At 43.0% G+C, this 19,923-nt stretch overlaps 1 protein-coding gene across 11 annotated transcripts in view; it reads right to left on the bottom strand.

Annotated features, from left to right (window-relative positions):
• CACNA2D1 (calcium voltage-gated channel auxiliary subunit alpha2delta 1) overlaps positions 1 to 14,039 on the bottom strand; it is an 840,216-nt gene extending 826,177 nt beyond the window's left edge. For 5 of the 11 annotated variants that reach the window (XM_044280114.1, XM_044280117.1, XM_044280118.1 and 2 more), the window contains exon 1: positions 12,972 to 14,038. In XM_044280114.1, coding sequence (XP_044136049.1) covers positions 12,972 to 13,066 — 95 coding nt within the window. In that variant the 5' untranslated portion in view covers positions 13,067 to 14,038. Of the gene's footprint in view, positions 1 to 12,971 lie in introns of all 11 variants that reach the window. The other 6 variants (XM_044280116.1, XM_044280121.1, XM_044280123.1 and 3 more) reach the window with 2 other exon arrangements.
• Between the last annotated feature and the right edge of the window lie 5,884 nt (positions 14,040 to 19,923).

The following is a 19,923-nucleotide window of genomic DNA, read 5'->3' as shown; positions in this document are numbered from 1 at the left end:
GGGATCTGTGGATGACAGATAAATAGCATCTTATGTTATGTGTCATCCACAGATCCCCCCATAACAGTGTCCCTGTGTATTGTGAATGACCCCCAATACAGGGGGTGTGGGCTGGCATCTGCAAAGTTTTGTAATGGCAGCAGGGGCCCAGTGCAGTCATTGTATTCTATTGCACCGGGCCCCTCTCACTGTACTAATGGTATCTAACTGCAGGCAATGTTTAACTATAGAAAATATTCAATCCAGCAGCCTTTACTTACGACGGTAGCAGGGCGGGCACTGGCAGCATAACTCACTACGTCACGCGCCCGCGCCGCCTGCTTCATTCATAAAGTGGGCGGAGCAGGCGCGTGACATAGTGAGTTACGCTTCTAGTGCTTTCTGCCTGCTACGGACGTAAGTACAGCTTATGGATTGAAGCTATTCTATAGTTAAACATTGCCTGCAGTTAGATACAATTAGTACAGTGAGCAGGGCCCGGTGCAATAGAATACAGTGACTGCATCGGGCCCCGCTGCCATTACAAAACTAGATGCCGGCCCCCAGCCCATCCTCCCTCCTCGCTGATACACCTCCGACCGCGCTTTGCAGCATGCGGTCGGCGGTGTATCAGTGTAAACGGCAGCATTCGCCCCATAAGACGCACTGCCTTCCCCCCCCCCCCTTTTGGGGGGGGGAAGTGCGTCTTATAGGGCAAAAAATACGGTATACCCCAAATGTGGCACAGTCAGAGAGCCAAAGACACCATGTAGTCCTAGCCTAAATGTCATATCATATGGCTTATTTCATAGCCTCCTTTTCCTTCTATTCTGGATACCATCTCAGCTTTCTGTCAAAAATAATAATTATATGCAGGTTGCTTCTCCTTGAGCAGTTTAGCATCATTATTGGCTGGGAAATTCAGATTATATCTGAGTGGGATGAAACATAAAAAGAGTGGGTAGATACTGTACATTACATGCATAAATATACATTACGAGAGTACAGAATGCCTTCAAAGCACCAACGGAAACTTTCCCCCGGCCTCTGGCCCTACAAAGGTCAAGAATCGCTTCTCTTCCTTCAGCAAAATCTTTGTTCCATTAATTTACAACTGAAGCTCGTCTACAATGTGGTGTGGAATGAAGGTTTCCACTACATGCTATGGAGGCTATTCACAGTCAATTTAGATTTATTTTCTGGGTAAACTAAAAGGTCTCACATACAAAAATAGCACGCAGTACGGAAATATAAGGGTTTGTCGCATCAAAACTATCTCTTTTTATAATGCAGTTGGAGGGAACAAAGGGTCTGTTTTTTTTTTTTTACACCCAGTTTAAGAATCACGCCATGTATAAGGCTGCTAAGGACTTCTCATTATCAGGACACGACATGATGTAAATCACCAGATGACTTTAATGCACCTTCCCTTTTCTAAAAGAGATTGAGAGAATCACCCTTCGATACTGTGCTAGTGGTCATGCTAAGAAATCACTCTATCAATGGCTGGCTTAAAGAGGACCTTTCACCGATTATTACACTGTGAACTAAGTATACAGACATGGAGAGCGGCGCCCGGGGATCTCACTGCACTTACTATTATCCCCGGGCGCAGCTTCGTTCTCCCGCTATTCCCTCCGGTATCTCCGCTCACTAAGTTATAGTAGGCGGAGATTTCAGTCACTAAGTTATAGTAGGCGGAGTCTGCCCTTGTTCTGCTCTAGCGCTGGCCAATCGCAGCGCAGAGCTCACAGCCTGGGAGGGTATTTTCTCCCAGGCTGTGAGCTCTGCAATGCGATTGGCCAGCGCTACAGAAGAACAAGGGCAGACTCCGCCTACTATAACTTTGTGACCGGAGATACCAGAGGGCATAACGGGAGAGCGGAGCGGTGCCCGGGGATAATAGTAAGTGCAGTGAGATCCCCGAGCGCCGCTCTACATGTCTGTATTCTTTATTCACAGTGTAAAAAATCGGTGAAAGGTCCTCTTTAAGGGTGGTTTCACTCTAGATCTTAGAAAAACTGGATTTTTTGGGCCATTTTTTTTTTTGTTCTTTTTAGTGAAAAGCACCACAACCAGATCTTACATGTTGGCCAATAAGAAACTGAATAAAGTGCCCTAGCAATACAGTTTTTATTTTTTTAAGGCAGTTTCCTTAAATTTTTTATTCTTTTGTCTTTTTTTTTTTTAAAACCAGTATGCTCTGGTGTGATGTTTTTTTTTCAGATGTTTTCCATAGATTTCTCTATAGGAAAAAAAGATGTCTAAAAAAAAGGTTGCTTGACTAAAAAACACTACCCCAAAAAATGTTTGTAAAAAAAAAAAGGCCAAGAAAAAGACATACAATAGTTTAGCAGCACCCTAACAAATGCATTAAAGGGGTTGTGCAGTGGATTAATATTGATGACCTATCCTGAGGACTAATGTCAAAACACGGGGGTACAACTGCTGGCAACCTGGCCGCCCCCAGCTGTTAGAAGGGGTAGCGCTGCTTCTGTTCCAAAATGACCTGCGCATGATCTCCTTTGCAGCAGAGGTGCAGCGTAATTACAACTGTTCCATCCCATTCACTTGAAAGAGATGCAGCCGTTGGAATGGGAATACTATTGAGGCTTTCAGACAGAGAAAATCAGCCTGTGGATTAACTGGTAAGGTTCCTGCTTCCCGCACAGCAGGTTCTATGTTCAAGACCGAGCAGCAACAATCTGGAAAAAAACTGTAATAAAAGTTAAACGTACAGGAGTATCCTGAAGGTCCATCCTCCTTCAAGTTAGAGTTCTGGGCCTCGGTAGTATAGAGCAGGTACTCTTCAGATCAGTCCCAGAATGGGTACCTCCAGTGAGCCCCATAGCAACCATGTTGGCTTCAGTTACCCAATGGGACTGTTTATGTCAGTATATCTCATGGTAAAAACAGCAATATAGACTACGCCATTCTGTGCAAAGATGTACAGCAACAATGGAGCAGAAGCCTTTCAGCAACATATCTCTTTGTATTTCATTTGTAGTAATGGCTAACCTCCGGCACTCCAGCCGTGGAGAAACTACGACTCCCAGCATGTTTCCCTCATTTCTATGGAGTTCTGAGAACAGTCAAGAAGGTGTATGTCTCGTAGTTTTACCACAGCTGGAGTGCCGGAGGTTAGCCATCACAGCATTAGAGGTATAGATCAAGAGGTCCTCCTGAAGTAAACTTTCACTGTAGGCACCAAACCTGATGTGAACAGATTCAGAACATGGTTACTTATGCTTTGTAATACAAAGAGATGCCACAGAAAAAGTATACCATGCTGTCCACTTTTTTCTAGCAATGGAAGATATATGTAACCATATACTGTAGAACACCATTGCATATTCCATTGCTATATGGCTGGTGTAAAAATCAACCCAAATGACAGGTAAGGAAGGACACACATCTGTATGTCATTTTCCAGAGTATATGCCAAATGTAAGGCTGTAACAAAATGTTATTTAAAGGGAGTCTGTCAGCACATTTACCCCTTTTTAACAGTTGCCATACCGCTGTAGCCGCAACACAGATGATTAAAACGGCACCTTTATATGCTTTTGTGGACTTTTAAAACTGCCAAAAACAAACTTTGATGCATATGTAAATGAGGGCTCGCAAGTGCCCAGGGCGGCGTCCACCGCGTTGGAGCCCAGGCAGCTCTGCCTCTTCGGCTCTTATCCCCGCCCAGCCTCTTCCTCTGTCCGCCCATCTGTTTTCTCTCCCCCTCAGCGAGATCCCGCGCCGACGCGATAACTTCCTTGGTCGGGGCATGCGCATAGGCTACTGCGATGCCGTGCCAGCAATGGGCATCGCAGTGCGCATGCAATTATAAAAATCCCCTTTACACGGGATGACACAGCAGGCGATTATTGGGAACAAACTGTTCATTCCCAATAATTGCATGCTCATCAGAGAAGGTGAGAACTGCATTTACATGCAGAAACCACCCTCCCTGTATGAGGATGCTCGTCCCCATAGAGAATCATTGTTTCGGGGCAGCTGATCGCTGTTCACACAGCACAATCTGCCACACAGAAACGATGGTGTCTGAACTAGTGATGCCTTCACCCAATGAATAAACGCTTGCTCATTCATCTGGTAAATGGCGGCACCTTTACACAGGGCAGTTATCAGGAACAAGTGTTTTTAGGAATGTTCCTTCCTGATCATTCTCCCGATTGTCAGCCCATGTGAAAAGCATTAAAGGGGTATTCACAGCATAGGGGATATCTATCAGATCGGTGGCTGTCCTACCAACGGGGTTTCCCACGATCACGCCTGCAGCTCCCCTTAAATGAAAAGAGCGGCCATTATCACATGGAAGCAGCCTGTTCATTCATTTCTATGGGAGTTCCGGAGATGTAGTACCTGCTCACACTTCTAGGATATCTAAAAGTTTTGTTCATATGGAAATATGCCATGAAGACATGACAATAAACTTCATCAGGACAGTTCTGGAGACAGGATTTATTACGACATCTGACACACCATATACCTATTCTATGTAAAGGCAAAGCAAACAGTAGACCGGTCTTTGCTTGGAAGACCAATATACCTAAAAAAGGTAGGATGGAGACAAAAGACAGAACTATTGGGTACCATGAGAGAACAGAGGAAAGGACTGCAGATTCAGCCTTTTTTCGCATCATTTGTGTACAAACCCAAAAATAAATGTAATGTATCAATTAAATATAATAATCAAATAAAGAAATCAGACTGCTAATGGAAAAGATTGCTAAAGATGAATGCCTGTATTGGCAAGACTGACGATGTTCACCAACGTGCCACACAGGCAAAAATATACACAATTCCCACTCCATTAAATGCATGTAATTGCGCTCAAATGAATACATAACGTTTAATTATACTCTAAAAAGGCCTATAGAATACTCAAAATCCCAACTGGATACTTTCCCTAGTCAGGAGTACACTGTAGTATGATTTATTACATTCAGTAGTAATCCGGAATAACAGGTCTCCGTTGGTTACGCTGTGATATATGGCGCGGCGTCTGCAGCTAGCAGAACAGGCCACATTGATTCAGTTATATGATACAAAGTTCCTCCCTGCCATGTTTGGGTATCTTTCAGGGGGTTTTGGGCAATGCCCCAGACATACGCTTTAAAGGGGTTTTCCCGTTTGCATCAACATCCCTTAAAATTATCATTTATGAAGATGGCTGTAATTCTGTAACGTATTCTTTCATCTTTATTGCCTCTTCCATTCTGGTTTGTGGCCATATTGGGGAATATGTACCTGACGTTAGTAACTACATGAACATATCTGTGAAAAACCATAGTAATCCCGGCAAACCTCATTTAAGTGGCCATACACATTAGAATAATGTTGACTGAATCTGCTGGTCTTGGCAGGACTATCTGACCATCTAGTGCGTATTGAGGGTCTCCTGACCTTAGACATCTACTGTAGCACGCTGCACTATGTTTGCCCTAATGATGCTTCTAAACAGTGTTTAGCCATTATTGTGACTTCCAGAGTTGTCCACCAACCTTGCTTCATGGGGAGCACTACGCATGTAGAGGGAAAGAAGGATCAGGCATGTTGGTATGATCACCATTAGATACAGATGGAGCGGAGCTAAACTTGATGGTTAACGCATTAAGTAAACAATGTCAAGAAAAAGTTTTTGGGCCTTTTCAATGGATTTAGTTTCAATGGCTTTTGTCACGAGACAACATTGTGACACTTGTTATCCAAGTCAATTTTAGCTTGGCTACCTCTGTAGCTGTTGGCTGACAGCTATTACTCCAGAGTTCCCCCTCCAAACACATGAACATGCATGTGCGCTCAAGAACGGGAAGGGAATAAGTTGCTGTCAGGAAGTTCTGGCAGAGGCTAATATCTCATGGAAATAAAGGATTGAGCATGTTGAAACAAATCATGCCCGATCCTTCTTTCTCTGGACATCTCTGGACATTCTTTCTCTGGACATCCCCATAAGCATTAGATGGATGCCGATACTGCTTAAAACAGCAGGTTTGGTTGACATTCATGACAAATATGCGTAATCCGCTTTTCTCACAGAGACAGTTGTGTAAGTGGAGCGACTCCCTGGGAAGTCAGTGGCCACCATTCGTGTTGGGTGAAGCGAAGTTCACAAAGTGGACTTCGATCAGAATTTCAGGGAAAATTTGATTCGCCGTGGAGCCGAATTTCCTCGTGCTTCGTGGTAACGAATCAATTTTTTCCTAAAATGGTGGTTAAAAAAAAAAATATGTCATACTCACCTCATCCATTTTATGAGCAAAGAGTCCACCGCAGCCATCTTTAAGATCCCGCACAAAATCTTGTGCGCTGTGATGTATGACGTCGCCACACACTGTGCGATTTCATGCTGGATCTTCAATCAAGATGGCTGCCGTGGACTCTTTGTGATCAAATGGATGAGGTGAGTATATTATTTTTTATTTTATTTTTTTACAGATTAACCCCTGACAGCCCTCAGTGGTCCTCTCAGATGACGCGAACAGCGATGAACGAGGCATCTGAGGGGTGCAATGACGGGGGCAGGCACCATCGACATTCCTCATCATTGCCGACCACTACTCACAAAGAAATGTGCTTTGTGACAAAATAATTCGTCACAAAGCTAATTTCTCAGTGAAATTCAAAAAGCAGCCGATTTAAATTTTTGAGACCTTCGCTCATCTCTAGTGGCTCAATCTCAATACACAGCCCAAACATATGCTAAAAAGGACACTCAAGCACCGTCTGTGGACACAACAGATGCACATGCTAGGATAATTTTAAGACATATAGGCCAAAGGCGATACCTTAAAACAATTTAAACTGGTTTTAGTTACTCAAATCTATTGTCTAGACATATAACAATAATAATCATACAATCTACATAGCAAAATCAAGCAACGTATAGAAATCAGACGTATTAATACACACTCTGCAATAAATACATTGAGAGTATATTTTTATAACGATAATTACACTATATATCTCCGGTTCAATCGTTTATCATCACGTCTTACATTGATATTTCCTAATGTAGGCTCCATTATTTGGTGACGGCATCTAGCCTAAGGAAGACGTAGATAAGCTGGAAACACATAAAGCACTGATCTACACATAACTCATGCTACACAAAAGAAGATATTTAGTAGCGTGCGCCACATAAAGGACTGACTAGACAATGTTGCTGCGGTGAACGCGTTTAATCAACTTGTAATACACAGGAATTAAAGAAAAAGATCTGGTCATGGTCATGAACTAAGCCGCTCTAATTAAAATGTTCCAGCAGACGTTGCCTGATTAGCAAGTGTGAAATAAACTAAATAATAATTGGTCCTAGGTCCATACAGAAGTATCGCATCTAACCGGGTCTTAATTTGTACAAATAAATCACATCTAGTAGTGAATTGACTGCAGGGGAAAGCCAGTCTCCAGACAGCAATGCCGGGATAAATGAAGGATGGCGCCAAGGTAACCAAGCACATGTAATTAAAATTCATATTTTACCAAAGTGTCACATAGCACAAAGGAGGGCCATCGGACCTGCTCCAGTAAATTCACACACACAGGCATCCGAACGGGGTATGTGCCAGAGCCGTGCAGCTCAAGATGAGCCCGGTGATTGATTTCGTAGTGTGTGGTGATGTATAACTGTCTCATGTAACACATGCTCCCTGTCTGCCCTCGGGGATCTACATGCAAATTAGGCGGATCGGCTAATCAGATTATTCAGGGGAGCACTGAGCTGCCTTTGTGAAGGGACCAGTTTTTTCCATTGGATATATGTGCACATCCATTTAATTTGATTTACATTGCTAAGACTGGCTGTGGGCTGAACATGCTATTGTCTGAAAATCCCATTTGTGTTCTCAATTCATTGAAAATATAGGCAGCACCCTACTCCGAAGAGCCACATACCTCTCCTCATAGGCAACAAGTACACAAAGCTATTGGCCAGCCTGACATCCTGCGCGTGCACAGCTGTGGTATAGCGGGGTGGGCTGGATGTCGCTACCGATAGTACTCACATTTACATGCAACACGTCTATCTATTTATCCTCTACTGTATCTATCTATCTGTCCAATATTGATCGATCTAATTATCTGTTTGTCTATTACATATCTATTTATCTATCTATGTCTGTCTGTCTAGCTATTATATATCTATCTCATATCTACCTATCATCTATCTATTATATATCTATCTATTATATATCTATCATCTATCTATTATATATCTATCTATTATATATCTATCATCTATCTATTATATATCTATCATCTATCTATTATATATCAATCATCTATCTATCTCTTATATATCAATCATCTATCTAAAAAACTAAACAACAACAACAAAAAAAACACCACATTGGCAGCACTGCCAAGAATATATATATATAAAAAGACTTTTACTCACTAATAGCTATTGTATGGGTGAATACAAGATATATATTTTTTCATGTATATTCTTGGGAGCGCTGCCAATTATTATTATTTTTTTTAATTGGGTGGATATTGGAAACAAATCTAACATTTGATGATGATGCTTTTTCTTCTATCTATCTATCTATCTATTTCATATCTATCTATCTCTCCCCATGTATCTATCTATCTACCTACCTACTTCATATCTATCTATCCATCCATCCATGTATCTATCTATCTCTATACATACAGGTGAAACTAAAAAAAAAAATTATATCATGCAAAGTTCATATATTTCAGTAATGCAACTTAAAAGGTGAAACTAATATATGAGAGAGACTCATTACAGGCAAAGTGAGATATTTCAAGCCTTTATTTGTTAGAATTTCTATGATTATGGCTTACAGCTTATGAAACCCCAAAGTCACAATCTCGGGTCCCCTTGTCTCAGGGGGTATGGACTAATTAGCTGACTAGAGTGTGACACTTTGAGCCTAGAATATTGAACCTTTTCACAAAATTCTAATTTTAAGCTGCATTAATGCAATTCCTTTTAATTTGCATTACTGAAATGAATGGACTTTTGCACGATATTCTCATTTTCCGAGTTTCTCCTGTATTTTCAATACTTGTGATGAGGCAACCAAAAATTCTGTATATCAGTGTATAAGACAATACATAAAAACCACTATAATATAATGAGACATAAAGAATCACCTTGAATACCGCGGCTAGGAAACGCGCCTTTACTTCCTAAATAGACGTTACTTTATATAACATTTTGATAAAATAATGAAACATGAAATACTGAAAATACCCCCCCAAATAAATCAGGGCTGTGTATACAATAGCAATAACAATGTGTCCTACAACACAGAGCATACAATAGAAAGGTGATGGCACAGGTACGGTGTCCATTTATTGGTCTAGTCTTCAGATGGCAGGGTACATGGGTACCACAATGCTGGCAGGTGCCACCCAGGTGACAATCCAGCCACTTTGGGGATTTGTTTGCTTTCAATACATAAAGCAATGTTTTCTCTCAAGCATCCGTCAGGTGAATGAACATTTCCTTGAATGCTAATGTGCTGGAAACACATTCATGTTGTCTGTAAAGATGAAATACACGAGGTTTGCACTTTAGTAAAATCTTCTATGAGGATCTAAACCGTATAATGATCTTTTGTGATACATGGGTCATTTAAAAACAATCTTATACATCGAGTGCGAACAGCATCCGATATGTCGCAGGGCGGCATATTCCGAACTAAAGGCTGAAATGGAAGGTTCTAAATTAAGGTTACAATAAGGGTACTTTCACACTTGCGGCAGAGGATTCCGGCAGGCAGTTCAGTCGCTGGAACTGCCTGCCAAATCCGGCAATCCTGGCGCATCCAGATCCGTCTGACAAATGCATTGAAATACCAGATCTGTCTCTCCGGTGTCATCCGGAAAAACGGATCTGGTATTTATTTATTTCTGCATTTTTAAAGGTCTGTGCATGCGCAGTTTTGCCGGAACACTTGATGCCGGATCCATCACTAATACCAGCATTCTGGCAAGTGTTCAGTATGCAGCATGCTGCGGTATTTTCTCTGGCCAAAAAACGTAAGAGGGACTGAACTGATGCATCCTGAACGGATTGCTCTCCATTCAGAATGCATTAGGATAAAACTGATCAGTTCTTTTCCGGTATTGAGCCCCTGTGACGGGCAGAGGTCGGCATGCATCCATTCACTATTATTGAGAAACCTGTGGACATCACTGGTGGTACCAGCTCTGTATTCATTTTTAGGTCTGCAGGGGACGCCCATATGCACAATGTTATCCTGTATTTATCAGTGTAGTACATTTCACAGCCACATTCATCTCCAATATAAATCGCATCCTACAGTTACAAACCCCCTTTAAGAAATCCGTTTCTCACAACAGTTACATATATACACAGGGTCCAAGATCATTAGAGATTTGACACATAACAGCAGATGACACACCAGCTTAAACCGAAAAGAATATGTGCAAGCGCCACCTGTTCCCAGAATCTGCAAACTGTTCTACTGTGAAACAAGTGACCGCGTTTCTGAATATTAGTAGTCACTTTCTTGTTGGAGACGTGCAAGGGAATTAGGACAATTTACCAAGCTCGTCATGAACCGAAATAAATATATATAAATGATGGGAGTATTTAGCTGTATATTAAATTAATTAGGAAAAATATATATAAATATAACTGTAAACATATAAAAAATCCACACATGATGGATATACAGACAGACGTGACTCGTGTAAAAAAAAATATTTATAACCATACTTTTTTTTACAATTTTATACAGGAATAGTTGGGAATACCAAACTGATTCTATATATATTATATATATATAGATATAGAGAGAGAGAGAGAGAGAGAGAGAGAGAGAGAGAGAGAGAGAGATGCACATAATATATTCTAAGTATTATTTGTATATATATAATAATATAAATATATATATATATATATATATATATATATATACACACACTATACACAAATAATACATATATATATATTCTAATAGAAATAACGGGCAGCACTCCAAGAAATACAAAAAATAAAACCTTTTATTCACCCATGTGGTACAGCGACATTTCAGCTCAACAATAGAGCCTTTCTCAAGCATTTTTTCCTCTATATATATATATATATATATATATATATATATATATAAATATAATGTATTTTTATTTTTTGGTAAGATAGACATAAATGTTTTTCCCCCAGATTCACGTATTAAAAAAGGACCTGTAGATATATATTTTTTTAAATCTCCAGGAAACAGCGAGTTCTTTATTAGAATCCCGATGAGTATCATAGCACGGGCTATGCCATGAAGCAGCCCTTCTTCTGGCTGGATGCAGTGACATAAACTCCCTCTGGAATATAGTAAACACTTTTCACAACAGTGAATGAAAATTTAATGTGCTCCTGACATCCGAGTTGGTGAATAGCACTCAGACATCTAAGGACGCTCCTGAGACTTTATAGACTACAAATTACCAACGTATACGCGTAGAGCGTAAAGCATCCTAAAAATGAATCCTCTCACTTTGGAAAAGTGACTTCATGCGAAATGTATAGAGATGGCCCAATGAGCCTTGGTGCTCATTTCAATTGCGGTTTCTCTCCAATTGCCAGGAAATGCGCTAACGTGAAGCTCATGTAAGAAAATGTCTATTTTATTATTTTCGCCTAATACAAAATCAGCCGTAATGAATGGCGCGCCGTCCTGGATTTTTTAACATTGCAACGTTCTCTGCTTCCCAGTCAACTACTGTATGTGCTATGTGCTGCCAATTATTCTTGGTCGGATACATAATGGAATAAATCCTGGGAACAGGATCCATTTATAACAGCACACAGCAGCGCTAATTGGACAAATGTACTACTGGCAAGCGGGGAAAACTCCCTTCCATTCTGCACTGCCCTCGCCTAAGAGCCAAGACACAATAGTAGCAGGAGAAGATCACATCAAGACTTGGGCTTTGTTTGGTTGAGTGCTTTTCCTGAACAGGTCCTATTCTCTGTCTCCGTCATGCTGGGAGCAGCCCCTGTAATTAGCCGACTGGAATCATCTTCCTGAATACTGGAAATGGGTATTTTAATTCCTAGATTTTTTTGGGGGGGGGGGGCAGATCAAATATCTATTTAAGATCCCTCCATTTCTAAAGTGTTGTGCATCATGAAAGTAACCTAAGCATCCGTCATCCCTCCCTGCAGTCCTGGAGTGGAGCTGGGGGCACAGATGACATCTCAGCCTTGCTCACATGTCTTCTAGACACATGCTTGATGGATGACTAAAGGCAGCAGAGATTCATGGGTCTTTTTTTTTCCCCAGGAACTGTCACAACAAGCGTGCTTGATGGCTCCCTGGGTTTGGTAGTATATTCAATGAGGAAGGTAACACATGGAGAAAGCGGAGAACTTTAATCAAGCTTATTCCAGATCCATGACCTTCTCTGAGGAGGAGATACCATGAAACTTTATTCCCAGCTCAGCTGAATTGCCAGTTATATTTAGAGATGGGACCTGGCTTTTGCTCCCTTGCAGATTCCCAGGGATTATGAAAAAGTAAAGCCCTATCACAAGCTGATCTAATGACTAGCAGAAAAGACAGAAGTGCCCCAGGATGAAGAAGCATGGAGCACCTTCTGGACAGGTCACCTAGCACATTCTCAGCCCCAGGATGAAGAAGCATGGAGCACCTTCTGGACAGGTCACCTAGCACATTCTCAGCGCCAGGATGAAGAAGCATGGAGCACCTTCTGTATAGGTCACCTAGCACATTCTCAGCCCCAGGATGAAGAAGCATGGAGCACCTTCTGGACAGGTCACCTAGCACCTTCTCAGCCCCCAGAATCAGGAAGCATTGAGCACCTTCTGGACAGGTCACCTAGCACCTTCTCAGCCCCAGGATGAAGAAGCATGGACCACCTTCTGGACAGGTCACCTAGCACCTTCTCAGCCCCAGGATGAAGAAGCATGGACCACCTTGGTCACCTAGCACCTTCTCAGACATGAAAGCAGGGTTACTTACGTGGCAGCAGATGGAAAGTATTCTTCAGAGGAAGGACAGATCAGCAAGGATTGGAAAAGTGTCAGGACAAGGACTAGAAACCAGGAAGCAGCCATCTTCACAATCTAACAGGCAGATCTGCTATCCAGAATCCCAGGCAGGGATGGGGTGGAAGGGAAGAAGAGAAGAATAAACTCCCGGCGGTCAGATCTGAGCGGCTGCCATCAGGACTACTTTAGGAAGAGGTCTCGGCTCCCAGTCTCCCTCTCTCCGCTTCCTCGTCTGCTTTATCCCCCGATGGCAGAGGAGAGGAGGGAGGATGAGGAGGGTAAGTTGCAGGGAGGAGTGAGGGGAGGCTCCTGCACTGATCACACGCTGCTGGAAAGTTAAGTGCACAGTCTGGGGCTCAATCACGGCTGACAGCAGCCACGCCCTGTCCAGGGACCACAAGGTGCAACTTCTGTCAGTCCCTGCAGGCGCGAGCCTCCCAGCCTGGCCGCCCCTTCATTACCGTAATTACTGCTATTGTTTCCCATTACCACCATGTCTGGCGTTAGCGGGCACTTCTTATCTCCGGGCGCATCTACGTGACGGGAGGCGAGCGGCCTCAGAGGCGCCCCCGTGAGGCGGGCTAGTATTCGGCCTCCCCCATAGTATTCTCTGCAGTGACAGCCCAATCCCAGCCTTCAGGAGCTGCTTTAGAAGCTTCATGCTGGGACTTGTAGTGCCACACTATTTACTTATCGTCTGTTTAATAGAAGAGACTTACCTGCAGTAGACTGTTCAGATGTGCATGCTGGGACCTGTAGTGCCACACTATTTACTTATCGTCTGTTTAATAGAAGAGACTTACCTGCCAGTAGACTGTTCAGATGTACATGCTGGGACTTGTAGTGCCACACTATTTACCTATCGTCTGTTTAATAGAAGAGACTTACCTGCCAGTAGACTGTTCAGATGTGCAGGCTGGGACTTGTGGTACTGCGATATTTAAAGGGGTTTTCCCAAGACTTTACAACTAATAACTAGGGATGAGCAAACACGAACTGGACTTTTTCGCTGAAGTTCGGGTGATTTGATTATTTTCCGTTATAACATAATTAGAGTGGAAAATAATAGCATTCTTAAGACAGAATGCGAAAGGATATGGCCACTTAGGGGTAAAGACACAACTCACCTCATCCACTTGACCGTGGTGCCGCGGCCCGCAATGACGTCACCGCGCTCACCACGTGGTGATGAAGGGAGTTGTTGTTTTTTTTTAACCCCTAAATGGCCATATTCTTTTGCATTCTGTCTTAAGAATGCTATTGTTTTCCTCTATAACCATGGAAAATAATAAAGTGAGGCTCGGGTCCCCATTGACTTCCGTGGGGGGTCAAGTTCAGGTCCCGAACCCGAACCTTGACCTGAAGTTCGGATTTGCTTATCCCTACTAATGACCTATCCTCTGATCGGTGGGGGTTTGACACCCGGGACCCCTGCCGTTTAGCTGATCGAGAAGGCACCGCAGCATTCTCACAGTTTTCCCTAGGCCAGTGACGACACGTTCATCGGTCATGTGGCCTAGGAGCAGTTCAGCCCCATAGAAGTCACTCCAAAGACACACTGATAGGGACCTTAGATTGTGAGCCCCATTGGGGACAGTTGGATGCTAGTGTCTGAAAAGTGCTGTGGAATATAGTAGCGCCATATAAGTGCATACAATAAATAAATAGAAGTGAATGGGGCTGAAAGCGATACCAAGCAGAGGAGCGCCGGTGCCTTCACAAACAGCTGATTAGCAGGGCTCCCGGGTGTCGGACCCCCACTGATCAGATACTGAGGATAAGGGCTCATGCACACAAGCATATTTTCTTTCCGTGTCCGTTTTTTTTGCGGTCCATATGCATAATTATTCATTTCAATGGGTCTGCAAAAAAAAACTGAAGTTACTCCGCGTGCATTCAGTTTCCTTATCTCCGTTTTGCAACACAATAGAACATGTCCTATTATTGTCCACATTACGGACACGGATCGGACTGTTCTATTAGGGGCCAGCTGTTCTGTTCCGCATAATACGGAATGCACACGGACGTCATCCGTATTTTATGCGGACCTCAAGATACATACAGTCGTGTGCATGAGCCCTAAGTCATCAGTTGGAGAACCCTTGGAATGGTTTTCATTCAGTAAACCCAGCAGAAAGACTGTTCGACATTATCATCCTGGGATTTGTTGTACTACAGCATACATCATTGGACACTTTTTTTCAGAATGTGCATGCTGGGACTAGTGGTGCCATATATATGACTTAGGCTACTTTCACACAGCTGGATGTGTCATGGATCACCAAAAACGCTTCTGTTACTGATAATACAACCATCTGCATCTGTTATGAACGGATCCGGTTGTATTATCTTTAACATTGCCAAGACGGATCCATCATGAACACCATAGGAAGTCAATGGAGGACGGATCCGTTTTTTTTATTGTGTCAGAGAAAAGGATCCGTCCCCAGTGACTTACATTGTGTGTCAGGACGGATCCGTCTTTCTCCTCACCACATCGCGGACAGAAAAACGCTGTTTGCAGCGTTATTCTGTCCACGATTGAAGCGCAACTAAACGGAGCGAAACTGCATTTTGGATCATTCTGTTTCATTCAGTTCAGTTTTGTCCCAATTGACAATGAATGGAGACGAAACAGAAACGCTTTCCCCGGGTATGACGGATCTCAATAGCGGAAAGGGAAAGCGCAAGTGTGAAAGTATCCTTAGGGTGTCTGTACACAGTGCAGATATGTGTGCAGAAAATCTGTACCAAAAATGCACATAAATCCACATTATTTATCAGTTTTGGTTCGTTTTTATGCAGCTTTTGGCATGTTTTTTTTATATTTTTTGATGATGTAAGCAACCCCATAAAAGTCTATGGGAAAACCACTCTACAGAAGGTACAGAATCGCACAAACAATTGATATTTTGCAGATTTTAAAGTTCGCACCACAGGTCAATTTCTACACCCAAGAAAACTATTTGTCAAATCACATTCACTTTGCTGGTACTGTATTAGGGTCCATTCACACGTCCGCAAAATGGGTCCGCATCCGGACCCATTCATTTTCAATGGGGTCGGAATGTGCTGTCCGCATTTACCGATCCGCACTTCCGCAAAAAAATAGAACATGTCCTATTCTTGTCCACAATTGCAGACAAGATTAGGCATTTTCTATTATAGTGCCGGCGATGTGCGGTCCGCAGATTGCGGAATGCACATTGCCAGTGTCCGTGTTTCGTGGATCCGCAATTTGCGGATCTGCAGAACACTTACGGACGTGAATGGACCATTTTGCTGCAGTTTTTTCACATTAAATCCTCGATAAAAAAAACTTGTGGAATCCGCAGCCACCCTTAATTTAGAATATCAGTTATTTTACTATTTATTATTTATTTATCACCTTAGCTAAAATAATAAATCCATAGTATTTTGCAAAGTGCATGCTTGGAGTTGTAGTGCTACACACATGTCAATTTCAAATAGAAAATACAGATGCTAGAATATGTAACACTATTTATCTTTAACCCCTTAAGGACCCTCACTGAACATGTACAGCGCAACTGGACGTGACTTAACCACCTCACCACCTCTAGCTGAAACCCCCTTAATGACCAGGCCACTTTTTACACTTCGGCACTACACTCCTTTCACCGTTTATCGCTCGGTCATGCAACTTACCACCCAAATGAATTTTACCTCCTTTTCTTCTCACTAATAGAGCTTTCATTTGGTGGTATTTCATTGCTGCTGACATTTTAACTTTTTTTGTTATTAATCAAAATTTAACTTTTTTTGCAAAAAAATGTAATTTTTCACTTTCAGTTGTAAAATTTTGCAAAAAAAACGACATCCATATATAAATTTTTCGCTAAATTTATTGTTCTACATGTCTTTGATTAAAAAAAATGTTTGGGTAAAAAAAAATGGTTTGGGTAAAAGTTATAGCGTTTACAAACTATGGTACAAAAATGTGAATTTCCGCTTTTTGAAGCAGCTCTGACTTTCTGAGCACCTGTCATGTTTCCTGAGGTTCTACAATGGCCAGACAGTAGAAAAACCCCACAAATGACCCCATTTCGGAAAGTAGACACCCTAAGGTATTCACTGATGGGCATAGTGAGTTCATATAACTTTTTTTTTTGTCATAAGTTAGCGGAAAATTATGATATTTTTTTTTTTCTTACAAAGTCTCATATTCCACTAACTTGTGACAAAAAATAAAAACTTCCATGAACTCACTATGCCCATCACAAAATACCTTGGGATGTCTTCTTTCCAAAATGATCACCCCCCTGTCATTGATCACCCCCCTGTAAGGCTCCATTCAGACGTCCGTATGTGTTTTGCGGATCCGATCCATGTATCCGTGGATCCGTAAAAATCATACGGACGTCTGAACGGAGCCTGACAGGGGGGTGATCAATGACAGGGGGGTGATCAGGGAGTCTATATGGGGTGATCAGGGGTTCATAAGGGGTTAATAAGTGACAGGGGAAGGTGTAGTGTAGTGTAGTGGTGTTTTGTGGTACTTTACACAGCTACCTGTGTCCTCTGGTGGTCGATCCAAACAAAAGGGACCACCAGAGGACCAGGTAGCAGGTTATCAAAACAGCGTCTAATATACTTGTTAGGGGTTAAAAAAAATCGCATCTCCAGCCTGCCAGCGAACGATCGCCGCTGGCAGGCTGGAGATCCTGTCTCTTACCTTCCGTTCCTGTGAACGCGCGCGCCTGTGTGCGCGCGTTCACAGGAAGTCTCGGCTCTCGCGAGATGACGCGCCGGCGCGTCACTCTGCGCAGAACTGCCGCCTCCGGACCGCGGATCTGCGTTAGGCGGTCCGGAGGCGGTTAAGGACTAGCACCGTACATGAACTGCGCAAGGTCCGCCAGGTGCTGGGGGAGGATCGCGGGGGAATCGGGGCACCATAGCTGCTCTTACTGGCAGGCAGCCATGCCAGGTAAGGGCAGCATCGTGCAGCACCACCCCCCTGCAGCTCCAAGCGATGCGATTGGCTGGTCAATGAAGACTGGCACATTGCAGCACCGGAAGCTGAAAAAAGCTGCAGGACGGGTCAGGAAAGGGGTGGGGGGGGGGGTCAGGGGGATGTGACCGGTGCTGAACTGGTCAGCACCGGTCTCCTCCGAGGTGAGGCAGGGGACACCAGTGTTTGGCGTCCCCTGCCAACGCTGCGATTGGCTGGAACAACTCTATTGCTGCACAGGAATGGGCTGAACCTCCCTGCATGCAGCCATTCTAGCTGGTGACTGCATGCAGAGTGGTTCTGTGTTTTTCTGTGCTGCTGTTGGCTTGCTGTGACTTGTGGTGCACCACCACTGCGATTTCACACTTTCCTGCTGAAAGAAGAAAGGAAGAACATCTGGAATTGCTGCACTAATTCTTTTTTTCATTTGCAGCTGTTCCAGATCCCTAAACCAACCTCCGTCCCTTACCCTTCCCGCCCCCTCCCCCCGTCATTTTTTTAAGGACGCCATTTGGTCCATGCGCTTTAGTTGGCCATTTTAGTGTTTTTTTGCAATTTTCCAGCTCTGCACCACTTTTTCTGCGTGTGATCTGTGACCGCCAAGTGCTGTTCAGTGCATACCGGCCTGATCATTACCTGGGGATTTTTCTTTCCGTTTCTTTTTTTTACATCTGTGTTGATTTTTTTGCCAATGTCTCCTTTTTTTTTGGTTCAAAAAGAAGAAATTGTAGTTAGGGCTTTATATAAATATATATACAGTTATATATATATATATATATATATATATATATATACACACACACACACAGTACAGACCAAAAGTTTGGACACACCTTCTCATTCAAAGAGTTTTCTTTATTTTCATGACTATGAAAATTGTAGATTCACACTGAAGGCATCAAAACTATGAATTAACACATGTGGAATTATATACATAACAAAAAAGGGTGAAACAACTTAAAATATGTCATATTCTAGGTTCTTCAAAGTTGCCATCTTTTGCTTTGATTACTGCTTTGCACACTCTTGGCATTCTCTTGATGAGCTTCAAGAGGTAGTCACCTAAAATGGTCTTCCAACAGTCTTGAAGGAGTTCCCAAAGATGCTTAGCACTTGTTGGCCCTTTTGCCTTCACTCTGCGGTCCAGCTCACCCCAAACCATCTCGATTGGGTTCAGGTCCGGTGACTGTGGAGGCCAGGTCATCTGGCGCAGCACCCCATCACTCTCCTTCATGGTCAAATAGCCCTTACACAGCCTGGATGTGTGTTTGGGGTCATCATCCTGTTGAAAAATAAATGATGGTCCAACTAAACGCAAACCGGATGGAATAGCATGCCGCTGCAAGATGCTGTGGTAGCCATGCTGGTTCAGTATGCCTTCAATTCTGAATAAATCCCCAACAGTGTCACCAGCAAAGCACCCCCACACCATCACACCTCCTCCTCCATGCTTCACGATGGGAACCAGACATGTAGAGTCCATCCGTTCACCTTTTCTGCATCGCACAAAGACATGGTGGTTGGAACCAAAGATCTCAAATTTGGACTCATCAGACCAAAGCACAGATTTCCACTGGTCTAATGTCCATTCCTTGTGTTCTTTAGCCCAAACAAGTCTCTTCTGCTTGTTGCCTGTCCTTAGCAGTGGTTTCCTAGCAGATATTCTACCATGAAGGCCTGATTCACACAGTCTCCTCTTAACAGTTGTTCTAGAGATGTGTCTGCTGCTAGAACTCTGTGTGGCATTGACCTGGTCTCTAATCTGAGCTGCTGTTAACCTGCGATTTCTGGGGCTGGTGACTCAGATGAACTTATCCTCCGCAGCAGAGGTGACTCTTGGTCTTCCTTTCCTGTGGCGGTCCGCATGTGAACCAGTTTCTTTGTAGCGCTTGATGGTTTTTGTGACTGCACTTGGGGACACTTTCAAAGTTTTCCCAATTTTTCGGACTGACTG

The sequence above is a fragment of the Bufo gargarizans genome, chromosome 2 (genome assembly GCF_014858855.1).
Source record: "Bufo gargarizans isolate SCDJY-AF-19 chromosome 2, ASM1485885v1, whole genome shotgun sequence".
In the NCBI taxonomy this organism is placed as follows: Eukaryota; Metazoa; Chordata; class Amphibia; order Anura; family Bufonidae; genus Bufo; species Bufo gargarizans.
Note: the sequence above shows the minus strand (reverse complement) of the source record. Positions and strands in the feature narration are given on the sequence as shown.